Here is a 27,022-nt window from a genome sequence, read left to right on the forward strand (position 1 = left end):
ATAAACTTAAGCATTAATAAAAAGAAGGAAATAATACTTGTATTAACTTATTCTTAAGGTAATTTGTAATTTGTAAATAGATTGTTGTCAGAAACTATTTTGAAACTATATCTGTTAAGTGTTTTCTGTATAAGTTGTAAATAATATTATAGTAATCCTTTTTAAAACACTAAATGTTAACAGAAGTTAATGGGGTCAAAAATAATATTTGAATAAAAATAATATGAAACTGCACATGTGAAGAAGTATTTTTTTTAAATAAATATTTTCATAACCTGGTCAAATCTACAAAAGCTATTAATATTTGTAAAGATATGTATAATGAAACTGTAAATGTAAATATGTGTTTCCCAGGACGGATATAATACCATAAAAAGACCTAGTTTTTACCACTTTTATGGTAAAATTTTACCAGCCTATACGATGTAAAAGGTGGTAAAATTTTACCGTAACCGTGGTAAAAACACTTTTTGTGGTACTCCGAGACGCTTTTTACCATCGATTTTTACCACAATTATCGGTAAAATTTTACCAGATTTCCGGTAAAATATTACCATTTTAGGACGCAAATTTATACCAGATTTTGACCAATTTTTACCACTTTTTTGGTAAAATTTACCGCAAATTTCTGGTAGATTTTACCGAAAAAGTGGTAAAACTGTTCAACACCTGGTAATATTTTTGCCCTAAACTGGTAAAATTTTACCAGAAATAGGGTAAATATGGTAAAAATTTACCAATAATTGTGGTAAAAACGGGTGGTAAAAATCACGAGAAAGTGGTAAAAAACGACCTTAATTATAGAAAAACCTCGCTTGTACACAAAACGCAAAAATAAAAAAAAAATTGTTTTTATTATTATCTTTATTGATTGAAACACTTAAACATATTTTTTTACATAATGATTTACATAGGTACGATAGCGCGATACTATATAGGTATATATTCACAGAAATTTTCTTAATTAGTCTATAATTCTAGACGTGGTTTAAATGACCAAATATTACATAGTTTTACAGATAATATAACTGCATGTTTAATCGGTTTAAGCTGAGAAATTAACACAAATATACATAGGTTTTAATTGCTGAGATCTGGATTCTAATTGTACTTTATACTAGAACATTTTTATATACAAGAAAAATATATTACGAAGTTACTTTCCATTATTAAATTTTCAAAAATTTGCTATATAGGAATAGCGGTTTCAAATATAATATTATATGAATATTCTCATCGTCAGAACAAAACTGTCAAACTGTCATATAGATTAATGTACGTACAAATTAAAGGTGGTTAAACATATTTTTGACTCAAGATATCTTGATATATATCACTTTTTTATCACAAATAGTTTATATATGATCTGACTGGAAGGACTATTATACATCAGCTTACTTTTGTCCTTCTTTTCTTTGTTTTTGCCTCTTGTGAAAGAAGACGCGGCAGTCTGGGCACATATAGGTGCATTCGATGAGTCTCGTGTTCAATGGCAGCTCGCTTCGGGGACTGCGTCCATGGGCGCAGGTCTTGATTTTCCCCGGTGTTGCACTTCTTTTGCGCCTACTCAGTTTTGATGCTGGCGGGATTGTAGGAGGGGGTGGTTCAAACATCTCCTGCTCATCATCTGACACCCGATACACTGAAATTAAAATATTTTTTAAAATTACTTTTTTTTACAAAAAAATACTTCAATTTTACAATAGTTTTTTTTTCTAGCCTAACCTAACCTAGTGTATTAATAGAAAGAGTAATATTTCTAGTTTTAACCTAGCCTAGCCTAGCCTAGCCTAGCCTAGCCTAGCCTAGCCTAGCCTATTATAACCTAACCTAACCTAACCTAACCTAACCTAACCTAACCTAACCTAACCTAACCTAACCTAACCTAGTGTAATAATACAATGTAGTACAGAAATGTTTCACTATATGCTTTGGGCACAGTCGCTAGTATAAATATTGTACTATACCTGGGCTTTTTGGTCCTGGATTCTTTATGTTCTCATAAATTATATCAAAATCCGGTTGGTCTTTCATCCTGAAATTAAACAATCTATACTACAAAGTAAAACGATTTTTGTTTGTATGTAGCGAAGGATCTTGTTAACCGCTGAACCGATCGGGTTCTTCTCATAGGTACCGGCAAGGGAAGGGAGTGGCAAAAGAAACTTTAAGGATATACTTCATATTAGAGGGTTTAGCGTACAGAAAAATCATTTACAACACAGTCGCCAGGATAAAGTAGTAAAAACAATTTTTAAAAAATCTTACTTTGCTGGTGTTTCCATAACAGTGACTTCCTTAACCTCGTTCTCATCCGAATTTTCTGGAGAGCCAGCTGCAGCTGTTTTGTTCCTGAATTAAACAATATATATATAATAATCTATTTAAATTAAGTAGTTAACTTTTTGGTTCCACATTTACCCCTTCCACCTTACCCAGCTAGAGGCGTACTTGCTAGTACTCGCTTTTAATAAATAAAGGAACACGTTGAATTTGTCTTTACAGAAAAATCATTTACAACACTGTCGCCCGGATAAAGTATGAAAAAATAATATTAAAAGAAATATCTTACTTTGCTTCTCCTTCCATAACAGAGGCTTGTCCGACCTTCTGGTCATCCTTTTGTGCCGCCGGACATTTCTCGGATTGCTCCCTGAATTAAGCAATCATATTATTATTAAATAGTAAACTTTTTATGGTCCACATTTACCACTCCCACCTTACCCCTAGAGGCATACTTGCTATAGTTTTGTAATATATAAAGGTGAATTTGTCTGTACCGAAAAATCATTTACAACACAGTCGCCCGGATAAAGTATGAAAAAAGATTATTAAAAGAAACTAGTGGCTACGCCCCTAGAAACCTCTAGGGGCACTTAAGGTTGGAAGGGGAAAAATCAACATCTTCCCATTTTCAATTTCAGTTTCAGAAGAGTAAAAATATTTTTTGGGGGAGGGGGTGAAGACACCCTGCACAAAAATAGTTTAAAACCTTTCCAGGACCTATAAGAAGCTTCACTTTAAAGGAGAACAATATCGGTTTAGCGGTTATCCTTCGGGACAGACAAAAAACGCTTACTACTTTATATAATAGGATATCTTACTTTGCTTCTCCTTCCATAACAGAGGCTTGTCCGACCTTCTGATCATCATTTTGTGCCGCCGGACATTTCTCGGATTGCTCCCTGAATTAAGCAATCATATTATTATTAAATAGTAAACTTTTTATGGTCCACATTTACCACTCCCACCTTACCCCTAGAGGCATACTTGCTATAGTTTTGTAATATATAAAGGTGAATTTGTCTGTACCGAAAAATCATTTACAACACAGTCGCCCGGATAAAGTATGAAAAAAGATTATTAAAAGAAACTAGTGGCTACGCCCCTAGAAACCTCTAGGGGCACTTAAGGTTGGAAGGGGAAAAATCTACATCTTCCCATTTTCAATTTCAGTTTCAGAAGAGTAAAAATATTTTTTGGGGGAGGGGGTGAAGACACCCTGCACAAAAATAGTTTAAAACCTTTCCAGGACCTATAAGAAGCTTCACTTTAAAGGAGAACAATATCGGTTTAGCGGTTATCCTTCGGGACAGACAAAAAACGCTTACTACTTTATATAATAGGATATCTTACTTTGCTTCTCCTTCCATAACAGAGGCTTGTCCGACCTTCTGATCATCATTTTGTGCCGCCGGACATTTCTCGGATTGCTCCCTGAATTAAGCAATCATATTATTATTAAATAGTAAACTTTTTATGGTCCACATTTACCACTCCCACCTTACCCCTAGAGGCTTACTTGCTAGTTTTGTAATATATAAAGGTGAATTTGTCTGTACCGAAAAATCATTTACAACACAGTCGCCCGGATAAAGTATGAAAAAAGATTATTAAAAGAAACTAGTGGCTACGCCCCTAGAAACCTCTAGGGGCACTTAAGGTTGGAAGGGGAAAAATCTACATCTTCCCATTTTCAATTTCAGTTTCAGAAGAGTAAAAATATTTTTTGGGGGAGGGGGTGAAGACACCCTGCACAAAAATAGTTTAAAACCTTTCTAGGACCTATAAGAAGCTTCACTTTAAAGGAGAACAATATCGGTTTAGCGGTTATCCTTCGGGACAGACAAAAAACGCTTACTACTTTATATAACAGGATATCTTACTTTGCTTCTCCTTCCATAACAGAGGCTTGTCCGACCTTCTGATCATCATTTTGTGCCGCCGGACATTTCTCGGATTGCTCCCTGAATTAAGCAATCATATTATTATTAAATAGTAAACTTTTTATGGTCCACATTTACCACTCCCACCTTACCCCTAGAGGCATACTTGCTAGTTTTGTAATATATAAAGGTGAATTTGTCTGTACCGAAAAATCATTTACAACACAGTCGCCCGGATAAAGTATGAAAAAAGATTATTAAAAGAAACTAGTGGCTACGCCCCTAGAAACCTCTAGGGGCACTTAAGGTTGGAAGGGGAAAAATCTACATCTTCCCATTTTCAATTTCAGTTTCAGAAGAGTAAAAATATTTTTTGGGGGAGGGGGTGAAGACACCCTGCACAAAAATAGTTTAAAACCTTTCCAGGACCTATAAGAAGCTTCACTTTAAAGGAGAACAATATCGGTTTAGCGGTTATCCTTCGGGACAAACAAAAAACGCTTACTACTTTATATAATAGGATATCTTACTTTGCTTCTCCTTCCATAACAGAGGCTTGTCCGACCTTCTGGTCATCCTTTTGTGCCGCCGGACATCTCTTGGATTGCTCCCTGAATTAAGCAATCATATTATAATTAAATAGTAAACTTTTTTTTTGGTCCACATTTACCCCTCCCACCTTACCCCTAGAGGCATACTTGCTAGTTTTGTAATATATAAAGGTGAATTTGTCTGTACCGAAAAATCATTTACAACACAGTCGCCCGGATTAAATACCAAAAAAAGAAGTGAAAAAAATTTCTTACTTTGTTTGTGTTTCCAAACAAGCGATCTCCTCTTCCAAAGAAGCAATTTTTTGCTTTGCTGCCCTAAGGTCTTGTTTTATTTTCTGCATTGTCTCCCATCCATCGTCGTCCCTGAAAAATAAAAAAAAATAATACTAAAGTAACAGGATGTCCGTGTTTATGTACCGAAGGATCTCGATAACCACTGAACAGATCGGGTTCTTCTCATAGGTACCGGCAAGGGAAGGGAGTGGCAAAAGAAACTTTAAGAGATATACTTCATATTAGAGGGTTTAGCGTAGCTGCTAATTTGAAATATCAGGGGTGTATATCCTATATGGGATCCCCTGTTCAGGTGGTGGGGGGAAAATAACTAAAATATGTGTGGTAGGACCAAAAATTTTAGTTCTTTCAATATTTCTCCATTTCCGTCCCTACTTGGTGAGATAAAAATAGGTGGGAAAAAAATACAAAATTTTGTACCACGGGAACAAAATAAATCTTGTGCGTAATGTACACCCCTGAATGAAACTATAATTATTCGCCATAACAATAATGTTTATCCTACTCTTTTCAATCCGGCTACTACCACCTTCCGAACAGAAATAGAATGGTAACAAAAATAAATAAACTTACGTAGTGCAATCCAAAGTTAGGTTCAAATCTTCTGTATCAGACGATTTAGGAGGGGTATCAGGCAGGTCAGCCAGCTTAGCAGGCAGCTCAGGCTCAGACACACTCATTTCGTTCTTCTGTTTTTCGCTATCACTGAAATATATAAATATATATTATATATCCCAGGTAATCGGACCTTTGCCCAAAGAAGTAATTACCAAAAAATATGTAATATGTATTTATGTAATTATGTTGTGATGGATTGTCGAATCCGATTCGATGAATGGTTACCAAAATATAGCTAGGGACGGACGGACGGACAGACAGACAGACAGACATCATTCTACTTCGTTTTATACATATTAAAATATTACTCACCCACTTGTGGTTTCCGGCTTCTGTTCTTCGTGCTGTTCGTCTCTCTCTAAGTCGGCTGCTGCTGTGGCTGTCATGTCGGACATTCTATATTAAATTTGAAAAGAAACAAATTATCACTGGTAATTAAATTTTCATTAATAAATGTCCAAAAAACTGACGTAGGGAATTTTAATATAATAGGGTGGCCAGCAAGATCACATATTGGTATATCTTATATTGTAAACAAGTATATAGACAAATTTCATTTACAAAAAGTTTATACAAATTTGAAACGTTCTCTTTTTTAATTACAGCACATAAACATTACGCATTTTACCATGGAAATCTACCACCGTATTAATTAAAACATTCCCTACGATAACTGTCATATATATAATATTTTTATACAAAATTAAACAAATATATAAAATTAACAAAAGCTAGTTCTGAATACTTTTTTTCCTTAGTTTAGGGGGTAAACTACAACTGCTATATACTGAATTACAAAAAATGCGACAGATTATACAACAAAAAATTTTCAGTTTAAGCTCTTAACTTTAAGCTCATTAAACTTAATTGGTGGAAAGGGGTAGTTTCACAAAATGCATTTGAACTTAATTTTGTGAATTGCATATTTTTCTTTGTTAAGATGGTAAAAGTACGTGGTAGAAAATTTAACTTTCTTCAAATTTATGCCATATAAATAGAGTTTAAACACATTTAAACAGGTTCAAATATACGGTTCACTAAATTAACTTCAAATGCATTTTGGGAAAAGACTCCTTTCTAGATATTATAAAAAAAAATTGAAGATGAAACTTATGAAATCAAAAAAAATTACATATAAATATATATATACGTAAAGTCCTGGAATTATTGGGATTGACTGCGACCTATAATCAGGTCTTCGTCTTGTTCTTCGTCTTGTTCTTCGTCTTGTTCTTCGTCTTGTTCTTCGTCTTGTTCTTCGTTTTCAGACGAAAGTTCCGACGGATAATACTTGTCTCCATTCTGCCAGGGATGTATATTCTACATGGTTCGGATGTGTAATATTTTTTCCAAGTCTGCTCAGGGATGTATATTATATTTCATTAAATATAAATAGATGGAGGTAAGAAAAAAAGGTAATAATTAAGAAAACTGAAAACATTTGTAAATTTTAAAAATTTTTAGCCGTGGACAAACAATATTTCTTGTGCAGAATATACACCCCTTTCCCGAATCAGCTGTAATGTAGCTGCCAAAGATACTGTAATTGCTTATGTTTTGAGAACATTGTTGAGAACTTGCTCTCTGTGGTGGTCTGGAGCTTGATCTTTTCTTCTTCTCTAACTCATCATCTTCAGGCCTGTGTCCCTGTTCCCACAATCTTTGCTTCTTCATGTTGGCCTTTACTCGTTTGTTGGCATCTCTTCTTGTCCGAGTCTCACCACGCTGGCCGAAATCGGGCAAATGTGTATTTGTTCTGTTCAACATTTGCTGCATCCTAATTTGGTTAGGTTGCTCACTGAGTTGACTATTACTACAACCTGGCTCTGCACTGAGTTGACTATAACTACAACCTGGTTCTGGGTTTACGTCTGTATCAGGATTTGATGTGCCTCCGCAACTTTCAGCATATTCCCGGCTTTCATTTTGTGCTCTGCTCGTGCTTGCTCTGCTCTGGTTTCTGTACAACACCGCTTCAATTTGATTCGTTGATGGAAATTTTGTTTGTTTTCTGGGACGTTTAGGAACTTCTTTGGTAGGCTTTGGCTTTTGGGCCACTTTTGCTTTTGGCCTGCGTTCATCTTCTTCTTCTTCACTACTACTACTACTGCCAGTTCCAGTGTCTGGGTCTGATTGATGACCTTGATCTGTATCATCACTTTCTGGTGCTTCTTCTTTGATGTCAGAAATTAAATCACCTTCTTCTTCATCTTTTTTCCACTTTGCTTTTTCTCCTACAAAGAAATAAAAAATGTTAAAGCAAATGTACATAATTGTAGCTTCAATATTATTTCCATACCTATATGAACATTAGTTACTATTAATCAGATTCAAATGAAAACAAGCAATATTTTTTACCCTATATTTATATGCCAATCAAAGATAAAAGGGGGAATTTTGCATTGGCAGTTGCTTTATAGGGGTACAATATGGAACTGTGAAGAAACGGCGTCGCCACCGCCGAGAACCGCCAATAAAAGCCCCAAAAAAGTGTCACTTTCGCCCACCCCCCCCCCCCCCCATTTATTCCATTAAGACCTGTAACTTACCGTCAATGTTGATGAGTTCTAAAATTTCCATTTGGTTGTATATAGAAACATTTGAGCCTACTGCAACAACCTCATAATGACCCGTGTGGTTTTCAATTATAATGGCAAGTTTGGGTAATATTATTCCACATGGATGTATCCGAATTTCCTTACTTGCATTGCCGTCATTCTTGCCCTCAATGTCCTCAACCTCCACAATTTCGTCACTCTGGTTTCCGTCATCTTCGTTATCCACCTCGAATGATGGTTCATTGTCCAGCTGTAAACTTTTCTTGGTTTTTGCTTCGGCTTCCAATGCGGTTTGCCTTCGCTCCCGGTTCTTTGGAATGATCGCCACATCATCTAAATAATTATTATAGTCATTATTTCAAATAGTATAAATGTTACCCAACCCCCCCCCCCCCCCCCCCCTCCAAGGAAATAGCTTAAAATCACCGCAGGACCAATACACAGAAGAGTAGAATCCGATCTCCAGGATACAATTAATACCATAAAAAACCTAGTTTTTACCACTTTTATGGTAAAATTTTACCAGCCTATACGATTTAAAAGGTGGTAAAATTTTACCGTAACCTCGATCGATTCAGTGGTTACTGAGATCTTAAGCTTCTGACGGCCGGACAGACATTAAGCTACTTAGTATTATAGATAGCGGCTGCGCCCATACAAATTTTAGCCTAAAACCCTGTCAGGGCCTGTACGAAGTTTCCCTTAAAACAAAATTAATCCACAGGGTTTTTATCTAAGACTACTTCTCAACTAAAATATTAATAAACTTAAATTTAGGTGATACAGTTCCTACGTTTTTCAAACTATAAATAACAATACCTTCGGCATCCTCATCATTCTCATCACTGCTGCTTTCCTCCACGACACTTGTTGCCTTTCCAGTCACCTGTCTCTCGTTACTGTTGCCTGTAAATAATTAATTTATACATTAATTTTATACGTTTCCAAACAAAAAGCAAGTACTGAAAACATTTTTTCCACCCCCCCACCCCCCCTACTTGGTTGAAAAAAAAATTTTAAAAGGAAATGTGTTGTAGGAGGGATAGAATAAATAAATCATAGAGTTCTTTAAATATTTTTCAATTTTCCCCCTACTTGGTGAAAAAAAAATAGGGGGGGGGGGGAAGAAAAATTTAAAAAAAATTAGTAGCAGAGGAAAATAATCTTGTGCAGTATATACACAATACAAGGAAAGATAAAACTTATAAATAATAATTAATGTTCAACAAATATGTACCTGTGATTGAATTATTTCGTCCATAAAATTCTTTCTGTCTTTGCAGTGGTGGAAAGTTTGGTGGTTGTTCATCATCTTGCATTGGGACTGTATCATCAAGATTTCCCACATTTTGGCCCTCATCGTCTGTTTCAGAAATAATTATCTTCTTCGACTTTTTCGAGCCCTTTCCATGCTTCTTCCTTTTGGAGCTTGTGATGTTTTTAAATACATTTACTTTGGGTTTATTATTGGACTGGCTGTTGACAATTGGATCTTCATATAACCTACGTGGCTTTACTGGTTGCTTTACTGGTTCTGGAGTTACTGCTGGATTCTCCGCGGGTGGTATGCGTAACTCATTCCCAATCTGATCATCATTTGAATTCATTTCAACGTCGTCGCCTCCGTCATCAATTACAAGCTCCTCACCATTGTTGCTTTCTTCATCAGCAATGTTTTCCATACCATTTTCTTCAACAGCATTGCCTTCAGCATCATTGTCTTCAACAGCATTGCCTCCACCATCATTGTCTTCACCATCAGTGGATTCATCAGCAGTGGAATCATCAGCAGTGGAATCATCAGCAGTGGAATCATCAGCAGTGGATTCATCAGCAGCATTCATCTTTCTATGTCTGGAAATTATTGTTGCTTTCTCACTGGCATTGTGAATCTTTGTCTGTTCTTCACTCATTTCTGGTTTCAAATTGTTTGTGGCGTACGAATAATACATTACAGCTCTTTGTATAACCTTCTTATCACTATGGACTGTCTTGAAAAATTGCTTGGATTTCTTTGCATTCCCACCAATGTCTGCATAATTTTTGATCTGAAATGAAGTACTCGACCTGTCATTGTTTCTTTTCAAGTAAATCGGGTTCTTTCCTTGAACTTCGTGGGGTAAGCAACCCATTGAGTGGGCACCTAACATGTAGTAAAATTTCTTGTCTTCGGCTGTAACACCTGGTGTTGAAGTTGTGATTGTCTTCGGTTTAATACGCCGCTTAATTCTTTGTATCTCTGCAGGGGCCAGATAAAATTCACACATCTGTAAGGCTGATCGTTTCTGTGGCTTTTCCTTCTTGTCTTTCTTGTCTTTCTTGTCTTTCTTGCCTTTCTTATTGCTTGTCTCCTTCCTTGGCTTGATTTCAAAAACCTGTTCATACTTGAAGTTTGGGGTTGACAATGCGCGTTCTTGTTTTCGCGTTACCAGCCCTCGAAATAACCTCCAGCAGACAGGATCCTCATTAGCAATCATATAATCTTCGGCCCTCTTCTTATTTTCACAAAAACCAGTCGCGTCCTTTTTAAAAGTTAGTTCGAAATTGCGCTTGAACCTAGATAAAAAAAGGGTTTATATCAAAACAGTCTCAATATATAACATATAACATATATCAAGAAAAGATGAACTAAAAGTCTTGCCACATAAAAAAATACATGGTACAAAATTGAAATTCTTTGAAACATATGCCATAGAAATGTAGTTTAACAATTTAACAAGAATACAATATGCAGTTAACATTTCGTGAAACTACTTTTTTAACTAAAGAACATTGAAATGCATTTTGTGAAACTACCACTTTCACATTTAATAGACGCGGAATAGATGCGATAAATAATTGAATTACCTACAAGCTTGTATGTGGTTCCTCACTAGAAAAAGGTCGCTTGAAGACACATAGGTTCCTGTTCTCCACAAATTTGGTGGGATAGCTTCATGTAGGTACGTCTCGTTAAGCACTAACTTACAATGATCCAAGAAACGTTCCACTGAAATAATAATGAAATTTTCAATTAACTATGCATAGGTACATGTTTATTATTGTACCAGGGGTGTATATTCTGCACAAGATTTATTTTCACAAATAAAATATATATATAAAAAGATTATTGTACATGGTCACCTGCTAGCAAGAATAGGAATGCCCCTTTTATTCGGTTTATTTCCCTTGCCCCCACCTCCCTTCTCCCTGTTTTAAACGTTTTCTCATCATGTCAAATTTACAAAATAATATTTACTTACCAGTTTCGTCATCAATAACTTCCGGAGCAGTCCAAAAGGCAGCGGTGATGCGGGCGTCAAAGGTGAACTGCTCGAACACGACATATAGGAAGGTTATGATGTCTCGGCATACTTTCAGTAAGGTTTGCCAGCCTTTATCCACTTTCCGTGAGTCTTCGAAATTTTGGATGAAAAAGATAATTTCTTCTCTTCTCATATAACCATCTTTTTCCAAGGGGTCATGGTTCTTTATTCTTTCTTTGTAAAATTCTGGTGAGAAAATCTGGTCCACGACAACATCCTGATTCTCACTAGGCCCTTTATTCGCCTCCTCCTCATCAAGCTCATCCACATTGGTCAGTCTTCTTAGATCAGTCACCAAGGTTTCCACAATTTTGCCGGTTTTCTTCATTTCTGTTGTCAGGGTTACAGTATTTTCAGCCATATCTCTTGATACACTGTCTTGCAGGTCTTTGATTTCATTCTTCACTAATTCATGGTTTGTGGACGTTTTGTTTACCAAGTTTCTGATGGACGCATTAATGGGCTCTATTTGATTTTTCATTTGTGAGGTCAAGAAAGTACGTAGCTGCTGAAATTGGTTCTGAATTTGGTTCATAACGGCCCCGGTGAACAAATCCTTAAAATTAAACATATTAAACCACATATTTTCAAGTCTTGGTATTTTAAAAACTACGTGGTAGAAAAGAAGACTATCCACAAACAAGAGCAAGTGATCCTAAGCATCTTCCATCATTTTTGGACTTTGACAAACAAAAAAACTTGGTAAAATTTGACCAACTTTTTGGTAAAAATTGACAAGGTAAATTTTTAGGCTAAGTCCAGATTTTTGGACTTTGACCAAAAAATCAACTTGGTAAAATTTGACCAACTTGTTTGTAAAAATTTACAAGGTAAATTTTTATTGGTCAATGTTTACCAAAAATTTAGTCAAATCTTACAAGTTATTTTTTCCAGGCTAAGTCGATATATATCCTAAATAATTGTAATTTGTATCCTCTGGATGACAAAATGAAATAAAAATAATACCTCGCTTTCTTCCATCTCACCAGAAGGGCCAGATGATCCCTGGGGTCGTGATGACTGGGACTGGGATCGTGATGATGTTGCAGGAGGAACTACAACTCTCGCGGTCCGTTGACTCGCGGAGTGGTGCCGTGCCCGTGGAGATGGAGGTGGGGTAATATTTATTGGCCTCATTGGAGATGTTGAGGTTCTAGTTGTGTTCTAAAAATAATATAGATAATTATTGTAAAGCATTACTTACCGAGGATTATAGTTTTAAACAACACCGGCATTATCCTAATTTTTTTCTTCTATTTTTTAAAACTTTACCCTCCCCCCCCCCTCTCCCGACAAAATGACTGTGTTAGGTTAGGCTAGGTTAAGTTATATGGTTAGAGGGACCCAATTTGTTCAACGGTTAACGAGATTTGTTGGTACAAACCCACAAACAGACATCATGTTAGTAAGTTTAGTTTAACAACAAAACACCAACAAACCAAAAACCGATAACAATAAAACTTAAAATCCTACCTTTGCTGTTGTACCTTTGCCACCTCCAGTAGATTTGTTGCTTCCAGTTTTGGCACTTGGAGCTTTGGCACTTCCACCTCTGGCACTTCCATTAGGTTTGCCACCTCCAGTAGGCTTGTTGTTCTAAAACAAGAAATAATTGTTGTATTTACAATGCATAAAAAGATATTAGATAGCAGTGGCTACGCCCCTAGAATTTTAATTACTAATATCAAATGTTAAACACACTGTGGAAAATTAATAAATAATTATACTTGGTCAATAATCTTTTGTGGTCTGTTAAGCATGAACCGATAAGGTTTTCCTTTCGATCCGGTAACATGCGAATTTATAAGTTTTAAGAGCGAAGGGTAGCAGCAATTTGTACAATAGTAAATTAGGCCTTAAATATAATTTTTACCTTTACAGAACTAGCACTCTTTCCAGTCCTCGTCATTTTGGGATCTAGCTTGATCAATTGCCAGTCGAAATTACGCTGTTGTATCCAGGTCGTTGGCATGGGCAATTTGCATAGTTTTAAATCTGAAATGTGTAGACAGAAATTAAAATTTTATGTAAAATTAAATTAAATTGCAAACATGTACTCTTTCAAATTACAGACTAGACTTATAACACTTTAACTTCATACCCATCGATGGCCAAAAAGGTAGGGTTTTGCTAAATTTAGTTGAAATGCCTTTTTTAAAATTAGCTATAAAAAATAATTTTAATGAAAAAAATATTTTAAAGTACATTTCACATAAATTCCAAATAAAGAGGGAAGGGCCTTCAGTTGAATTTTACAACATTTTACATACATATTATAACAAAAGGGGGGGGGGGGGGGGGAAGTGACACTTTTTGAAACCAAAACTAAAAGTCAAAGGAACTGAACTAAAGAAACAGTTACAGATCTGTCATTTTGCATGGCAGTTGTTTTATAAGGGTACAATATGGAACTTTTAGTTTTGGTTTCAAAAAGTGTCATTTCCCCCCCCCCCCCCCTTTCTCTGCTTTCAATGTACAAAATTAAATTCCGATAGGAATTACGATGGAGACATCTTGATGCAACAGGTGTACGGAGATATGTGCTACTCTGTACTTCAGTAGGTTGGAGGCTAGTTGTGTTGGAGGATGGCTATAGTCTTCGGGATCGTCAGTCTTGCCTACTCCTAATACCAGGGGTGTATATTTTCAGTGTTTAAAACCATAAAACTTAATTCATATTTCCTAGACCCCCCCTCCCCCCTTTACCACACTCTCCTCCTGGCATGATAAGAGAATTACAAATAAATTGTGGTAGGTTAAAAAGGAATTAGATGAAATGTATAGTTCATGAAATATTTCTATACAACAATTAATCATGTGCAAAATATACACCCCTACCTATTATTCTGGAATCTTCAGGAAAGGTGTATGCCGGAAAAAATGTCCTCACTTTGTGGACCAACCATACTGTTTTATCACGACGGCAGTCTGGGACAAAGTAGAGGTCTTGGCAGTCTGTATAGAATTGATTTCTTTCGAACTTTCGTTTGTTGGCATTCCTTTTTCCCCTGACAGCCAGCTTTTCATTTATGTACGGTTTCACTGTGTGAAATATCAACAATCTAAATATGTCATTTATGTCATTAATGGCTGTTAAACGGAAAGGTATGTTGCTGGTGAAATCGTTATAGCTTAAGTGTTTGATCAGCAATACACGGAAAGAAAGTTATGTTACATTTTTAAAAATTACATTAAAATTTGTAAAGAGTGGGGGGGGGGGGGGAGAAGTGACACTTCTTGAAACCAAAACTAAAAGTCAAAGGAACTCAACTAAAAAAAAATAGTATTACCTGTTTGAAACCTCTTTAAGGCCAAAATTATATCCTCGGATGTAAGTTGATATCACATGATTGGCACTTTCGAAAGCATAACAACTGAACGCCATGGATGGTCCAAATCGGCGGACATGTTCCGGCATATGGTAAAGCATGTGAGTATTGTAACTCAAGCACGATTCGCCGTACATCTCCGCCAATTTTGAGTTCAGGACCATTATCATGGTCTTGAGCTCAGCCACACGTTCAGTTGTTATATGCTCTTCGAGACTGCGCAATATGTGGAATAAAAACTTGCATATCAGACGTTGTTCATCTTTAAGATTTGCCAACTGGAAAAAAAAACATTGTAATAATTTAAGGTAAAACTAGCTCTTTCGCCCCTAGCCTCTAGGGGCTTCGCCCTATATACTTATTGGAAGTCCACCCTCCTCAATAGAAATATATATATAATATAGCACACGTGCGCAAATTTAAAAAGAATGTTATTGCTATACAATATAATGAAACTGAAATAAGCTTTAAATTCTAAAAAGATTATAATATGGTAAAAACCTACCTCTGCATAAAATATCATATGGTAAAAGCCCAGTACTTTGAATTCAGAACTTTTCAAATTGAGGGCTAGCTTCTTCTCTGTCAGGCGCATGATGGACGTACGGGGAACGCGATCAAAATCGCCAACAAGCTTCAATTGATCGTTGATTTCATCTATAATTGGAGTTACTGCAGTTCATGGTAAAATATGGGTGATAAGGAGAAAATTTTCAAAATTTAAGTTCTTTAAACTTTTCAAACTAACACTCTTTTAAGCGGCATAACAAGGCGTACAAATAATGTGTAATAGACATAAATCTAAAAATGCAGAATTTTATCGCAGTGCCGAGAAATGCGCGAAGAAAACACCTATTTTACGCGTCATTTCTTTAGTCAAATGCAGTACATCCCTGTAATTCTCTCCATTTGAACTAAGTCTTCTTCTTCCAATTCTGGATAACTATTACGTCCTTTCTTCAGGTACGTCATCACTTTCTTTACATAGCCCAGGTGCAACGCGTGCATCGGATCACTGGGGGTATCTTGTATTAAATCCAAGCTCGGGTCAAGCTCAGAAAAACTGGTTTTCATGTTCTGATTATTTTCCTCTAACTTGCGGAATTTCTCGTCAGACCTCGGCGTACCCATATTTTGACTGTCACTGGGGTAAAATACATTCATTGATTCGAACAATACCAAGTTCTTTTGACGGAGATAAGTCTGTGAAAAAGCCATCCCTGGAAGGTCACAGTGTGGGCATCCATTTTTTGATCCATGGCCAAGAATGCCGAATACATCGGCTCTCGCAACGGCATCGTGGATGATGGTTCTACATTGAAAGGTATGTCCAGGTAATCCTTCTTGAATTAGTTTGTTGATGAATCGGGTAACATTATCCAGAAAGTTGTAACTGTAGGGACGCCTCCTCGTCTTCTCAAATATGCTGACTGGCAATATAACACTGAAATCCTTGTTGAAGAATAACCTGAAATAATAAAGAAGAATTAATAATAATAGCATTTAATACCTTAGACTTAAAATTGTAGTTACTGATTTATAAAACGTAAAGGCTGGTAAAATTTTACCGTAAAAGTGGTAAAAACTAGGTTTACTTATGGTATTAATTAAGTCCTGGTATACAGTAAGACAGATTTTTATATATGTATGCAATAGAAAAAAGTATCAATTGTAAACTTAGTTTTCTTTCTTATTTCTTTATTGAATGGTTTCCTAAACTTTGGCTTTAAAAATCTGGGCTGTCAATTGATGTAAAACAAATATTTTGATATCCTTTGAAATATAGGGTGCCAATCCTAAAAAATATTTTTTCGAGGGTCATGCTGTATATGAAAAGAACTTTATCCCAACCCAACCCTTTCAAATCCACAATATATTAATTACTTACCTAATCCAGACAGTATAATAGGAGATATGAGATCCCTGAGCTGCTTTCACTCCGTCGCCCGAGATGTCAAAAGTTATATGATCATCAACGGCCTGTTGTCCATTCAACCGTTTAAAGTCTGTGATGGCGTCTTGGAGGATCTCATAGGTAGGGAATCTGGAAAGAGAAATATATTTTTAACTAAAACTTGCACAATTCAAAGAAATTTTGCACCATCGGGCTCCAAATAATATTACGATGAAAAGTAATGGAACAAGGATGACAACATCCATAAAAACCAAAGCACTGTAACGGTACGACAAACGGACATTAACAATTGTGAAGTATCTGAACTGAATTTAAAAATATTAAAGTCGAACCAAAATTGAATGTAAGTAAATTTGTTAAAAAAAAATACTTCAAGAAGGATAAGGTTTATGCACATACTTAAATTTTAAGGAATTAATTATAGAGTGGCTTCGCTTATAATATTGTTCTCAAGTTGTCGCAGGAAGCAATATACCAAAGAATGATCAAACTGATAATTAGAACACTTGAAAGTTTGTTGTTAAAAAAGGAGAAAAATCGACATGTTTAAAATGGACGTACGGAAATTCTGGTAATGATTATAGAAATGCTACGCTTTCTAAATCGTATATAAACATACCTGCACTCAATCAGTGAACCAGGAGCATTTGTAGGATTATATTTGTTTTCTTTGATTTCAACTTTGTATTTGGGTTTGAATAATGTATTATATGACGGAAATTTGAAAATACACGAGCGTTTCAGAATTGCCAGGATGATTCTAACTTTGTTGTGAGAGATGGGGTTGTCTAGAACACAAACGCTTCTGAAATCATTAACAATTTCTTTCTCAAGTTCTGTAAGATGTTTGAATTTATCCCCGTCATGATCGCCATCAGGTTCGCCATCAGGTTCGTCATCAGGGTCATCGTCATCATCTGGGTCAAAATAATCTTCAGGTATATCAAACAATTCGACGTGGTCCCAGTCCTCGGCATCTTGAATGCTGTCATTGTCTGCATCATTATTATCGTTGGTATTATTGTTGTTAATATTGTCTACAACAATATTAATGTAGTTTGTTTCTTCAGGATTGTTATTTAATCGCTCCAAAACTTGGTTTGCGTAGCATTGATAACATATACTTTCGGTTTCCTTTGTGAAGTTGGTATTGCAGCCTGTACAAACTTTACCTAAAAAAATACGATGTTAAACATGGTGTTTTATAGTTATAAACCTTCCCGGGACCTATGTGAAGGTACCCTGTAAAGGAGAACCCAATCGGTTCAGCGGTTAGCAAGATCCTTTTGAACAGACACACAGACATCCTGTTACTTTAGTATAAGGATAATGCCGTAAAGAAAAACTAGTCAAATTAGAAAGTTAAAAAATTAAAAATTCCAGAAAAAGTAGATAAATGTAGAGAGTGGGTGAAGGTGGGTTAGGTTAAGGGATCCCATGTAGAATATACACCCCTGGAACAAGGATATCTTGAGACAAACTTAACTAACGTTTGATCAAACCAATTGTTTGAAATTTAGATTGAAAGGAAAATAAAAAACAAAAATTGGGAGACAATGTTTGTGGGAATTTGGACAAACAAACAACAAACAGACAGACCGACATCGTTCTACTTTATATTACAGATATTGTAGGTTACCTTTTGACGATGCAGTTTCGTTCTCATATTCCACATCCATCAAATCCTCCTGCTGTTCTTCTTCTAGTAATGGCTGACTGTCTTCACTTTGTGGAGGTTTCTTGCGCCATTTTCTGTTTCTCGTTGCATTAAGGAAGAGTTTTCTTATGGACCTCAGTTTATGCTGCAACTGGAAAAAGATTACATAATTAGTGAATTACTTATTTAAAATAATATAGGGGAGTTGTTATGGATCGTTATTTGGGCAAGCTACACGTGTCAATTGATTACAGTACATATGACTATACTGGTGTAAGAGCAAGCATGTTTATAGTGCGCTGACTGCAAGTGAAAAATAGAAATTAAAGTCGAGCATAGATTATACTTTAAGTACAGTAATGAAAAGTAAGGTCTCATCTTAAATATGTAGAAATAATTAGTTGTAAAAAGTCACCTGTACATTTTTCCTCTTATCTCCACTTCTTATACGCTTCAGTAGAGCTTTAGAGAGTGTACCAATCAAATTGTCTCCCATTGCAATAACGTCTAACAGGGGTGTATAGGTAACTCCTGAAATAAGAAGTATATGTTATAATCAGGGATGTATATTCTGCATGGGATCCCCTGCTCAGGGGGGGGGGGGGGTGGAAATAAAAAATAAGTGGTTGGAGGAAAAAAAAATGTAAAAATTAAGAAAACTGAAAACATTTTTTCCCTTTCCCCCCCCCCCCCTCCTTGGTGAAAAAAAACTAAAGAAATGTGTGGTAGGAGGGATAAAATAAATGAAGTATAGAGTTCTTTAAATATTTTTCTATTTCCCCCCCTACTTTTTCAGAAAAATCTAGGGGGGAAAAAAAATAAAAAAATTTGTAGCAGGGGAAAAAAAATAAATCTTGTGCAGAATATACACCCCTGGTTATAATAATAAGGTTATTACTTGTTTACATATAACGAAAGAAGGAGAAAGTAAAAAAGGGGGGGGGGGGGGAGTGACACTTTTTTAAACCAAAATTAAATGTCAAAGGAACTCACAAAATAAAGAGTTAGAGTTACAAACAAGAAAATACCCTTATTTATTCTTTGATTGTCTATAAAATTAATTAAACTTACCTATCAAAATTGTGATCCAATTATACATACGTCATCCAGCGTTGGTCTGACATTTTTTTACTTTGAAAAAAATAACTATATACAATATACATAATATTTTGTTTGTTCCAGTCCTGACCTGGATAATACCTATATAAATTTCCTGCCTTCCCTGAAAAGCCGACGAACGCATATATAATCGAGCCCCACTGGTCGTGACTTTTGCAGAATTCTGCAGTTGCATGGAGTTTTATTATAACAACAATGTTGAACCCAGAAAATTTGTTAATTTGCTATAAAATAAATAATAATAAATAATAAAAAACAACATAACAAAAATATCAAAAAACAAAAACAAAAAATAAAACATATCAATTAAGATCTCCTAGAGAGCTATAGCCAGAAGCTTAAAAAACTGTACACGTGCATACGTAATCGTCGGCTTTAGGGGTAAATAATGTTTATTAATGTTTATATGCAGGAAATTATATATCTGCACGACCAGTGGGGCTCGATCACTGTCACCATGGGTACTTAATTATAAAATATATGGGCGCTGCAATCAAAGAGAGGTTAACGTAAATGTTCTGAAAGAACAAATTGATGTTATCCTCTTAGGAAATACCCCCCCCCCTAGAAAAACGGCCCCTGGCCTCTACCTAGCCGTATAACTTAACCTAGCCTAACCTAACCCAGCAATTTAGTTTGGGGGGGGGGGGGGGGATGGGGAGTTAAATAATACAAACAAAATTTTCTAAGAGGATAACGCCACAAATTACAATTAAAATTCGCTTTCAGCATGGATATCCGGAGGCTGGATGAAATCGCCGGCGGCGAGCTCGGCTTCTCCTAGCTTCTCCTTTCTCTTCCCTGAAAGGAAAGAACATTGAATTAAAAATGAGAAAACTAAAGCGTTTTTTAATGAAGAAACTCAAAGAATTCTGAAACATTTTTTGGTTAAAGACAATTTTTTCCCCTGCTACAAAAGACAACTAGCCATGAACAAGAGCAGGTGATTTGAAGCAACTTCCATCATTGATCCACTTATTTCTTTTTTCCCCCTCCCCTCCCCCCCCCCCCGGAGCAGAATATACACCCCTGCAATAATTTCGTAGTTTTTACCTTGTTACTCTGGGTTTTATTTAGAAAAAAGGGCTGACGTTGGTGAGGAAAGGTGCACAGTCGGCTTCATGGTCAATGACACGTCTCTCGGTATCATCCAGGCGGGGTCTCTCGTTCTCGTAGAGATTCTCGGGCATAGGTTCAATCTTCTTTAAGTGTGTCTCTACCCAACCGTGATGGTATAACAGTTTTACTATTTCAACAGCGTCATCAATGCCACATGATTCTTCTTGAACTCGAATATTTAGCTTGGAGAAGAGTCTCAACATCCTAACCATGAGGGCGTCCCATCTGTCATGCAGCTCGTGGTATTGGTATGGATCCATCCTAATTTGAGGAATGATTATTTTGTTTGTCTTGTTTATTTTTGGGAGGGGTGTGATTAATGTTTTTTAACTTTCCGGTATTTTATTTGTCCTTAAACAAGGGGGGGGGGGGGAGAAGGCCTGGAGCTCCGGAACCTGGAGGCCTATCCAAAAAATATTAAAACTTGGGAAAATTCATCATATAAGAATGATTTTATCCCTAATAACCTATACTCTCAGTCCAAAGATAAAGCCTATACTCCCTGTTTACGCAAATGTGTCAAAACTTCCCCCCCCCCCCCCTATTTATTTAGAACAAATTTTGTAGCAGGAGAAAAAAAATAAATCTTATACAGCTAATATACACCCATACCTGTTATTATGATGTACGCGTACCCAGGTGATTAACTTGAATAGCCTGTTATTCAGAACTATCTGAAAAGGTAGAATATTTAAGAAATAAAAAATTACAAAATAAAAATAGCTCGTATTCATTCGAATCCGGTGGATAGGAACAGGTGTTCTCATTCATACGCCAAAAAACTAGGTAACTAGCATATCGTATTATATGCATGGTTTTCTACGAATATAAAAATCTAAAAGCATAAGATTAAAAACAGTTATTTTTAGCCAGTGCCTCCGGCACCTCTGGGCCAAAATAGTAGTTTCATTCTTATAATTGTACTCCTATATTTGCGACAATCCGTTTATACTACGGTGCAAGACATATATTTATTAATTTTACATTTAAAAAAGTCCTGTATATTACGTAAGCTAAAAAGAGTCCCAAAAATGGGAGAAAAAACGAATACGAAGAATATTTTAGAAAGAATTTTCAATAATTAATGATAAAATTTGAATTATAAAACAGAATGATACATATTAACGTCTTAATTCACTGTAATTTCACTAAAAATGATTACTAAAATACAAAAATGCACCGTAGTCATATAGTCCAGTTGAATTATTGCGCCGATGGAAAGTTACGGTTGCCAACATACAGATTGAATAGGTGGCAAAACACTTTGCAAGACAGTTATATTTTTAATCGTAAAATTTCAACGAATAATAACATTTCATGAATTATATAAGTTATGCAGTTTTAATTAATTAACCGGTAAAATATTAAAATGATATTATATACATAAGGTGTTTTTTAAAGTTTGGCAACTTTGTCCAGCACGTTGATTTTATCATCTGAAAACAGGGTTACGAAAGTTAAATAAATGTAAATTTTTTTTAATGTGAATGTAATATATTTTTGGCAATGACTTAAATGAAATATCATCGATAAAATATAAAAAAATATATTGCAATGGATATAAAAGAAATATTTTTCAATATAAAGTTGTATACCTGTACAGAGCATGTGCATGAATGCCGCTATACCGATTGAAAACTATTGTAAACAATGAGTGTTATAGTTCAAGTCTCTTAGAGAAAATACGTGTTATATCCAAGTATGATTGACAGGAGATGGTCCATGTCACAAGATTTATATGAATGTCAGTTAAGAACTCCTAGAGAGCTATATATTCAGAAGTTTAAAAAAGTACTTGTCTACCAGTCTTGGCTGTTAGTGTTGATATATGGACCCTGCAATCAAAGAGATGATAGTCAGATGTTTAAAAAAGTACGTGTCCACCTTCAGTCTTGGCTGTTAGTATATGGACCCTGCAATCAAAGAGTGGTTTGCGTAAAAGTAAGTGTTTAAATAATTTTAATATAAAAACATTAATAATATAGGACCTTGAGCGTACGGTTTTAGGCTGCCTTCGATTAACGGTTTAAGTTTTACTAGCGGCTATGCCCCTTAGAAGCCTCTAGGGGCACTTAAAGTAGGAAGAGAAAAGTCGAGGCCTCATCCTATTTTTAATTTGAGTTTCAGCTATAGATTAAAATAAATAAAAAGCTTCGTTGTAAAAGAGAACAATATTAATATATTTATATAATAGGATAATTGTTTTAAGCCTTTTTTAAACCTTTTTGATTTGATCTAAGAAACACCTTTTATCCTATTCTTAATATTAAATAATCCGGGTTTAATATATATGAATGTAAGAAATATTAATAAATTATATTTAAATTGAATATTGTTTTTCAGGTTCAGCAACACTGATTCATCAGAAATAACTATTTGGGCGCTGCAATTAAAGATTGGCTCACATAGAAGTAAGTTTTAAATAATGTAATAAAAAAATCAATATAATTTATAGGACCTTACGCATGGTTTTAAGCTACTTCGATAAACTGTTTGTTTTATAATTTTTTAAACCTTTTTGATATATGATATAAGAACGACTTTTTATCCTATTCTTAATATTTAAAGTATTCTACTATTAATATATATAAATAATAATAGAAATATTAACAAATTATATTTCAATTAATATTGTTTTTCAGACTTAACCAGGAATCAGATTCGTGAGAAAATATATGGGCGCTGCAATTAGTGAATGGTTTACATAGAAGTAAGTGTTAAAATAATTTTAATAAGAACATGGATATTTTAGGCCATGTTATTAAGACTATCCTTTAACGAAACCTTTTTAATTCAACCTTGCTACGAAGCCTTGTGTGATACCGGTAGAGTGTTTGAGTTCTTAGGGAACCACACTAATTACATAATATTATCTTGAGTTAGACAGGTTTTATAAGCTGTAAACAGACTAATACAATTAGATATGTCATTATCTTTAAATTATTTATTATAATTTATATAATAGCACCTTTGAAATAAGCTCATATTATATCCAACCTATATTCGCCCTTTAAGGTTTATGATTGTTTTAAGCGTAACGAAGTTTTATACCCTTAATAGAAAGATATTATAAGATGTGTTTTATGTAAAATAATATTAAAAATATATATAAATTATATTTCAATTAATATTCTTTTTCAGGTTTAGCTTCGCACACAGCTGGGTGTATTCTCTGATTATAAGCTGACCGCAATTCGACCGTGGAACATTTCTTGCACCAACATGAAGCTGTTGCCATCAGAAATTCATCCGTTAAAAGTAAGTGTTTAATTATTTGTAATAAAAGATAGTTGGAATAATCCTACACGCAACTACGGCAACACCTCGGCCCCAAAAGGTAGTTTCCATGTATACAAGCATAACAAATATGAAGTTAATATACACAGACACACATCGAACTACCTTTATGAAACTGTATACTAAATTATATTAACAATTAAGCTATTATTAAATTTATTAGATAGATATTAAACTGGTTAGACAAAAGTTAATACATAAAAATAATGTACTAGATAGGTAGCTATTTAAAATTAGATTTTACTACTTTATATTATTGAAACAGTACATTCAGGATATTATTAAAATCTAAACAGCATTACATTCATCCTCGTGCATGTTTACTTCGTGAAGAACAGCTGCCAGTTCGGCAGCCTGGGCAGCGGCGGGCAGCAGAGGGGAAGGACGGCAGCGATTAAGATGTGTAGTAATCCATCCATGTTGATATAACCTCTTACAAACCTCCCTCTGGATCTCGACATTGTCAGTTCTGGCTCTAATCTCTAGACTCTCTCTTAGTACTAACATACGACTATTTAATTCATACCATAACTCCAAATTCCCGTTATAAGACATTCTTAGTTTCTCTCAGTCTGGTTATGTATTGATAACTGAATTAAACTTTCTCTAATAAGCAGGCACATACACAAGCTGTATCTACTTTCTCCATGAAATTTTCCCAAAACCGTTAACTTTCCTTTTTGTAAGGCCTTTTTGATTTGTTAATCCTTTAATTGCTTAATTTAAAAATGAATATTCTTTTTCAGGATTTTGGAGTTGAACCAGTTTTGAAGTACGTGGAGCTTTGCAGTTCCATGGAGAACAACTAGAGTTCCATCTCAACATGTAACAGTCACAGATTATACAAAAAATTTCATTATTTATTATAACGACAATGTTGAACCGAGAAAATATGTTAAAATATGTTAGTCAGTTAAAATTAACAAATAATTTACAGAACGATACTAATAAGTTTTATTATGACGATCAATGTTGAACAGAGAATATTCTGTTAGTCAGTTAAAATTAACTTAAATAAAGCGTATTGATTACAATCAGTGTTTATTATGACGACAATGTTGACACCTAACATTCCACAGCTAAAATTCTAAAAAATATTGACTTTAACATATAAAGCGTATTGATTACAATCCGCCCAATCGGTGTTTATTAATTAAGTTCTACTCGAGAGCTCCAAACATTCCACAAGCTAAAATTCTAAAAAATGTTATTTACAGAAACGATACTAGTAAGTTTTGTAGTTTCAGTATTGACCTGGATAATATCTATATGACCTGTTATGTTATAATATGAAATAAATTCTAAATAAAATCATTATCATCATTATATTTTATTTGCGATTTTTATCATTAAGTAGAAGGATGTTTGTTTGGAAAAATCTGGACTTAGCCTAAAAATTTACCTAAAAATATTGACAAGAATTTAATTAACAAGTAAGAATGGAAAAACCTACCTTAAATACTGGAGATCTTGAGGCAAGTATAAACTTGTGCACTTTTAATTTGGAGGTACTAGTTTCTATCAAACAATCAGTAAACTCTGGATCCTCAAAACAATTCTCCAGGTCACCAGAGAGACAGGATACTGCACTTTCAGGTCCAGGTTTTATAACTTCCAGCCAAATAGTCAGAGTACCTCCAGGTAGGAGACTTGCCTGATTGTTCTTCAGTACATTAATCTCCATAAAAGCAGCATTACAATTTACCTCTCCAGGTGGCACTGTTATCAATCGACATTTAGGCATCAGTAGTAGACTGTTGTTATCTTGGATGCCAATCTTTTGTAGTTTCAGTATTGACCTGGATAATATCTATATGACCTGTTATGTTATAATATGAAATAAATTCTAAATAAAATCATTATCATCATATTTTATTAATTTCATATTCCATATAACGAAAGCAAATAGTGCTGAGTAAAAGGATGCTTTGTTTGGAAAGTATTAGGTCTGAATATTTCCTCATTATATTTTATTTCCGATTTTTATCATTAAGTAGAAGGATGTTTGTTTGGAAAAATCTGGACTTAGCCAAAAAATTTACCTTGTCAATTTTTACCAAAAAGTTGGTCAAATTTTACCAAGTTTTTTTTTTTGGCAGAGTCCAAAAATCTGGACTTAGCCTAAAAATTTACCTTGTCAATTTTTACCAAAAAGTTGGTCAAATTTTACCAAGTTTTTTTTTTTGGCAAAGTCCAAAAATTTGGACTTAGCCTAAAAATTTACCTTGTCAATTTTTACCAAAAAGTTGGTCAAATTTTACCAAGTTTTTTTTTTTGGCAAAGTCCAAAAATTTGGACTTAGCCTAAAAATTTACCTTGTCAATTTTTACCAAAAAGTTGGTCAAATTTTACCAAGTTTTTTTTTTTGGCAAAGTCCAAAAATTTGGACTTAGCCTAAAAATTTACCTTGTCAATTTTTACCAAAAAGTTGGTCAAATTTTACCAAGTTCATTTTTTTTGGCAAAGTCCAAAAATCTGGACTTAGCCTACAAAAATACCTTGTCAAATTTTACCAACTTTTTGGTAAAAATTGACCAAATTGTGTTTTTTTGTCTAAGTCCGAAAATTCGGACTTAACCTGAAAAATAGAGTTGTAAAATTGACCACATTTTTGGTAAAACTTCCAAAAGTGGTAAAATTGAAAAAAAAAAAAAAAATTTAAATTTAGGCTTCATTGTATAAAAGTCATTATTTTAAAGTACTACAACTGATTATGAAGAGCTGTTTTTTATTTAAAACACAAAAAACGGGTTTTTTTGTTTCGTCAAATTTTACAAAAAAAATGGTAAAATTTGACTAATTTTTTGGCTAAAATTTTTGCTGGTAAAATTTACCACGAAACTGGTATATTATACCAGGTTGACCAGCTTTAACACTTTTCTGGTAAAACGATTTTTTTTTCTGGTATTTCGTAGAACCTGGGTTTGTAAATAAGTTGTCAATAAATGTTGCCATCCTGTTCAAAGCTATAAATTCAAATGTTATTGATATTTAAATTAACTTCTCTTGAAACTGCAAATGAAAATTAGTGTTTTGTAAAAAAAATGTTGCCCTAACCTGTTCAAGGGTACTAGGGTTATTATGGTTGTAA

The 27,022-nt window shown here is 34.6% G+C and overlaps 7 protein-coding genes and 1 long non-coding RNA gene across 10 annotated transcripts; 1 reads left to right on the forward strand and 7 right to left on the reverse strand.

Moving 5' to 3' along the window:
- Window positions 1-353: 353 nt before the first annotated feature.
- Window positions 354-2,761, reverse strand: LOC145321702 (uncharacterized). The gene is made up of 3 exons (XM_080163245.1): window positions 2,269-2,761; window positions 1,968-2,035; window positions 354-1,642 (listed from the first exon to the last, which is right to left on the reverse strand). Exons 1-3 carry the CDS (start codon window positions 2,283-2,285, stop codon window positions 1,395-1,397), a joined length of 333 nt encoding a protein of 110 aa, XP_080019371.1. The 5' UTR covers window positions 2,286-2,761; the 3' UTR covers window positions 354-1,394.
- A 1,418-nt stretch (window positions 2,762-4,179) lies between these two features.
- LOC145321705 (uncharacterized) lies at window positions 4,180-6,080 on the reverse strand. The gene is made up of 4 exons (XM_080163249.1): window positions 5,945-6,080; window positions 5,588-5,719; window positions 4,973-5,083; window positions 4,180-4,777 (listed from the first exon to the last, which is right to left on the reverse strand). The coding sequence occupies exons 1-4, from the start codon at window positions 6,025-6,027 to the stop codon at window positions 4,693-4,695; spliced, it is 411 nt and encodes a 136-aa protein (XP_080019375.1). The 5' UTR covers window positions 6,028-6,080; the 3' UTR covers window positions 4,180-4,692.
- A 25-nt stretch (window positions 6,081-6,105) lies between these two features.
- On the reverse strand, window positions 6,106-10,667 carry LOC145321703 (uncharacterized). Its single transcript, XM_080163246.1, has 4 exons — window positions 9,428-10,667; window positions 9,010-9,096; window positions 8,182-8,523; window positions 6,106-7,866 (listed from the first exon to the last, which is right to left on the reverse strand). Exons 1-4 carry the CDS (start codon window positions 10,665-10,667, stop codon window positions 7,055-7,057), a joined length of 2,481 nt encoding a protein of 826 aa, XP_080019372.1. The 3' UTR covers window positions 6,106-7,054.
- A 757-nt stretch (window positions 10,668-11,424) lies between these two features.
- LOC145321704 (uncharacterized) lies at window positions 11,425-13,772 on the reverse strand. 2 transcript variants are annotated; one of them, XM_080163248.1, is made up of 3 exons: window positions 13,369-13,772; window positions 12,462-13,091; window positions 11,425-12,051 (listed from the first exon to the last, which is right to left on the reverse strand). In XM_080163248.1, exons 2-3 carry the CDS (start codon window positions 12,630-12,632, stop codon window positions 11,425-11,427), a joined length of 798 nt encoding a protein of 265 aa, XP_080019374.1. In that variant the 5' UTR covers window positions 12,633-13,091; window positions 13,369-13,772. The 2 variants fall into 2 exon arrangements, with proteins under 2 accessions (XP_080019374.1, XP_080019373.1); XM_080163247.1 differs by having other exon boundaries at window positions 12,462-13,772.
- Window positions 13,773-13,961: 189 nt separating this feature from the next.
- LOC145321706 (uncharacterized) lies at window positions 13,962-15,408 on the reverse strand. Its single transcript, XM_080163250.1, has 3 exons — window positions 14,786-15,408; window positions 14,334-14,557; window positions 13,962-14,119 (listed from the first exon to the last, which is right to left on the reverse strand). Exons 1-3 carry the CDS (start codon window positions 14,992-14,994, stop codon window positions 13,977-13,979), a joined length of 576 nt encoding a protein of 191 aa, XP_080019376.1. The 5' UTR covers window positions 14,995-15,408; the 3' UTR covers window positions 13,962-13,976.
- Window positions 15,409-15,700: 292 nt separating this feature from the next.
- Window positions 15,701-18,789, reverse strand: LOC145321881 (uncharacterized). Its single transcript, XM_080163525.1, has 4 exons — window positions 18,379-18,789; window positions 17,359-17,911; window positions 16,713-16,868; window positions 15,701-16,292 (listed from the first exon to the last, which is right to left on the reverse strand). Exons 1-4 carry the CDS (start codon window positions 18,416-18,418, stop codon window positions 15,701-15,703), a joined length of 1,341 nt encoding a protein of 446 aa, XP_080019651.1. The 5' UTR covers window positions 18,419-18,789.
- A 12-nt stretch (window positions 18,790-18,801) lies between these two features.
- LOC145321707 (uncharacterized) lies at window positions 18,802-22,810 on the reverse strand. 2 transcript variants are annotated; one of them, XM_080163253.1, is made up of 3 exons: window positions 21,247-22,810; window positions 20,569-20,895; window positions 18,802-20,316 (listed from the first exon to the last, which is right to left on the reverse strand). In XM_080163253.1, the coding sequence occupies exons 1-2, from the start codon at window positions 21,399-21,401 to the stop codon at window positions 20,589-20,591; spliced, it is 462 nt and encodes a 153-aa protein (XP_080019379.1). In that variant the 5' UTR covers window positions 21,402-22,810; the 3' UTR covers window positions 18,802-20,316; window positions 20,569-20,588. The 2 variants fall into 2 exon arrangements, with proteins under 2 accessions (XP_080019379.1, XP_080019378.1); XM_080163252.1 differs by lacking the exon at window positions 18,802-20,316 and having other exon boundaries at window positions 20,522-20,895; window positions 21,247-22,808.
- A 285-nt stretch (window positions 22,811-23,095) lies between these two features.
- On the forward strand, window positions 23,096-25,245 carry LOC145321708 (uncharacterized). The gene is made up of 2 exons (XR_013880385.1): window positions 23,096-23,344; window positions 23,776-25,245. It is a non-coding gene; the product is annotated as an uncharacterized LOC145321708 (long non-coding RNA).
- Window positions 25,246-27,022: the final 1,777 nt, after the last annotated feature.

This window comes from Acartia tonsa, chromosome 6 (assembly GCF_053477335.1).
Source record: "Acartia tonsa isolate MP-2025a chromosome 6, ASM5347733v1, whole genome shotgun sequence".
In the NCBI taxonomy this organism is placed as follows: Eukaryota; Metazoa; Arthropoda; class Copepoda; order Calanoida; family Acartiidae; genus Acartia; species Acartia tonsa.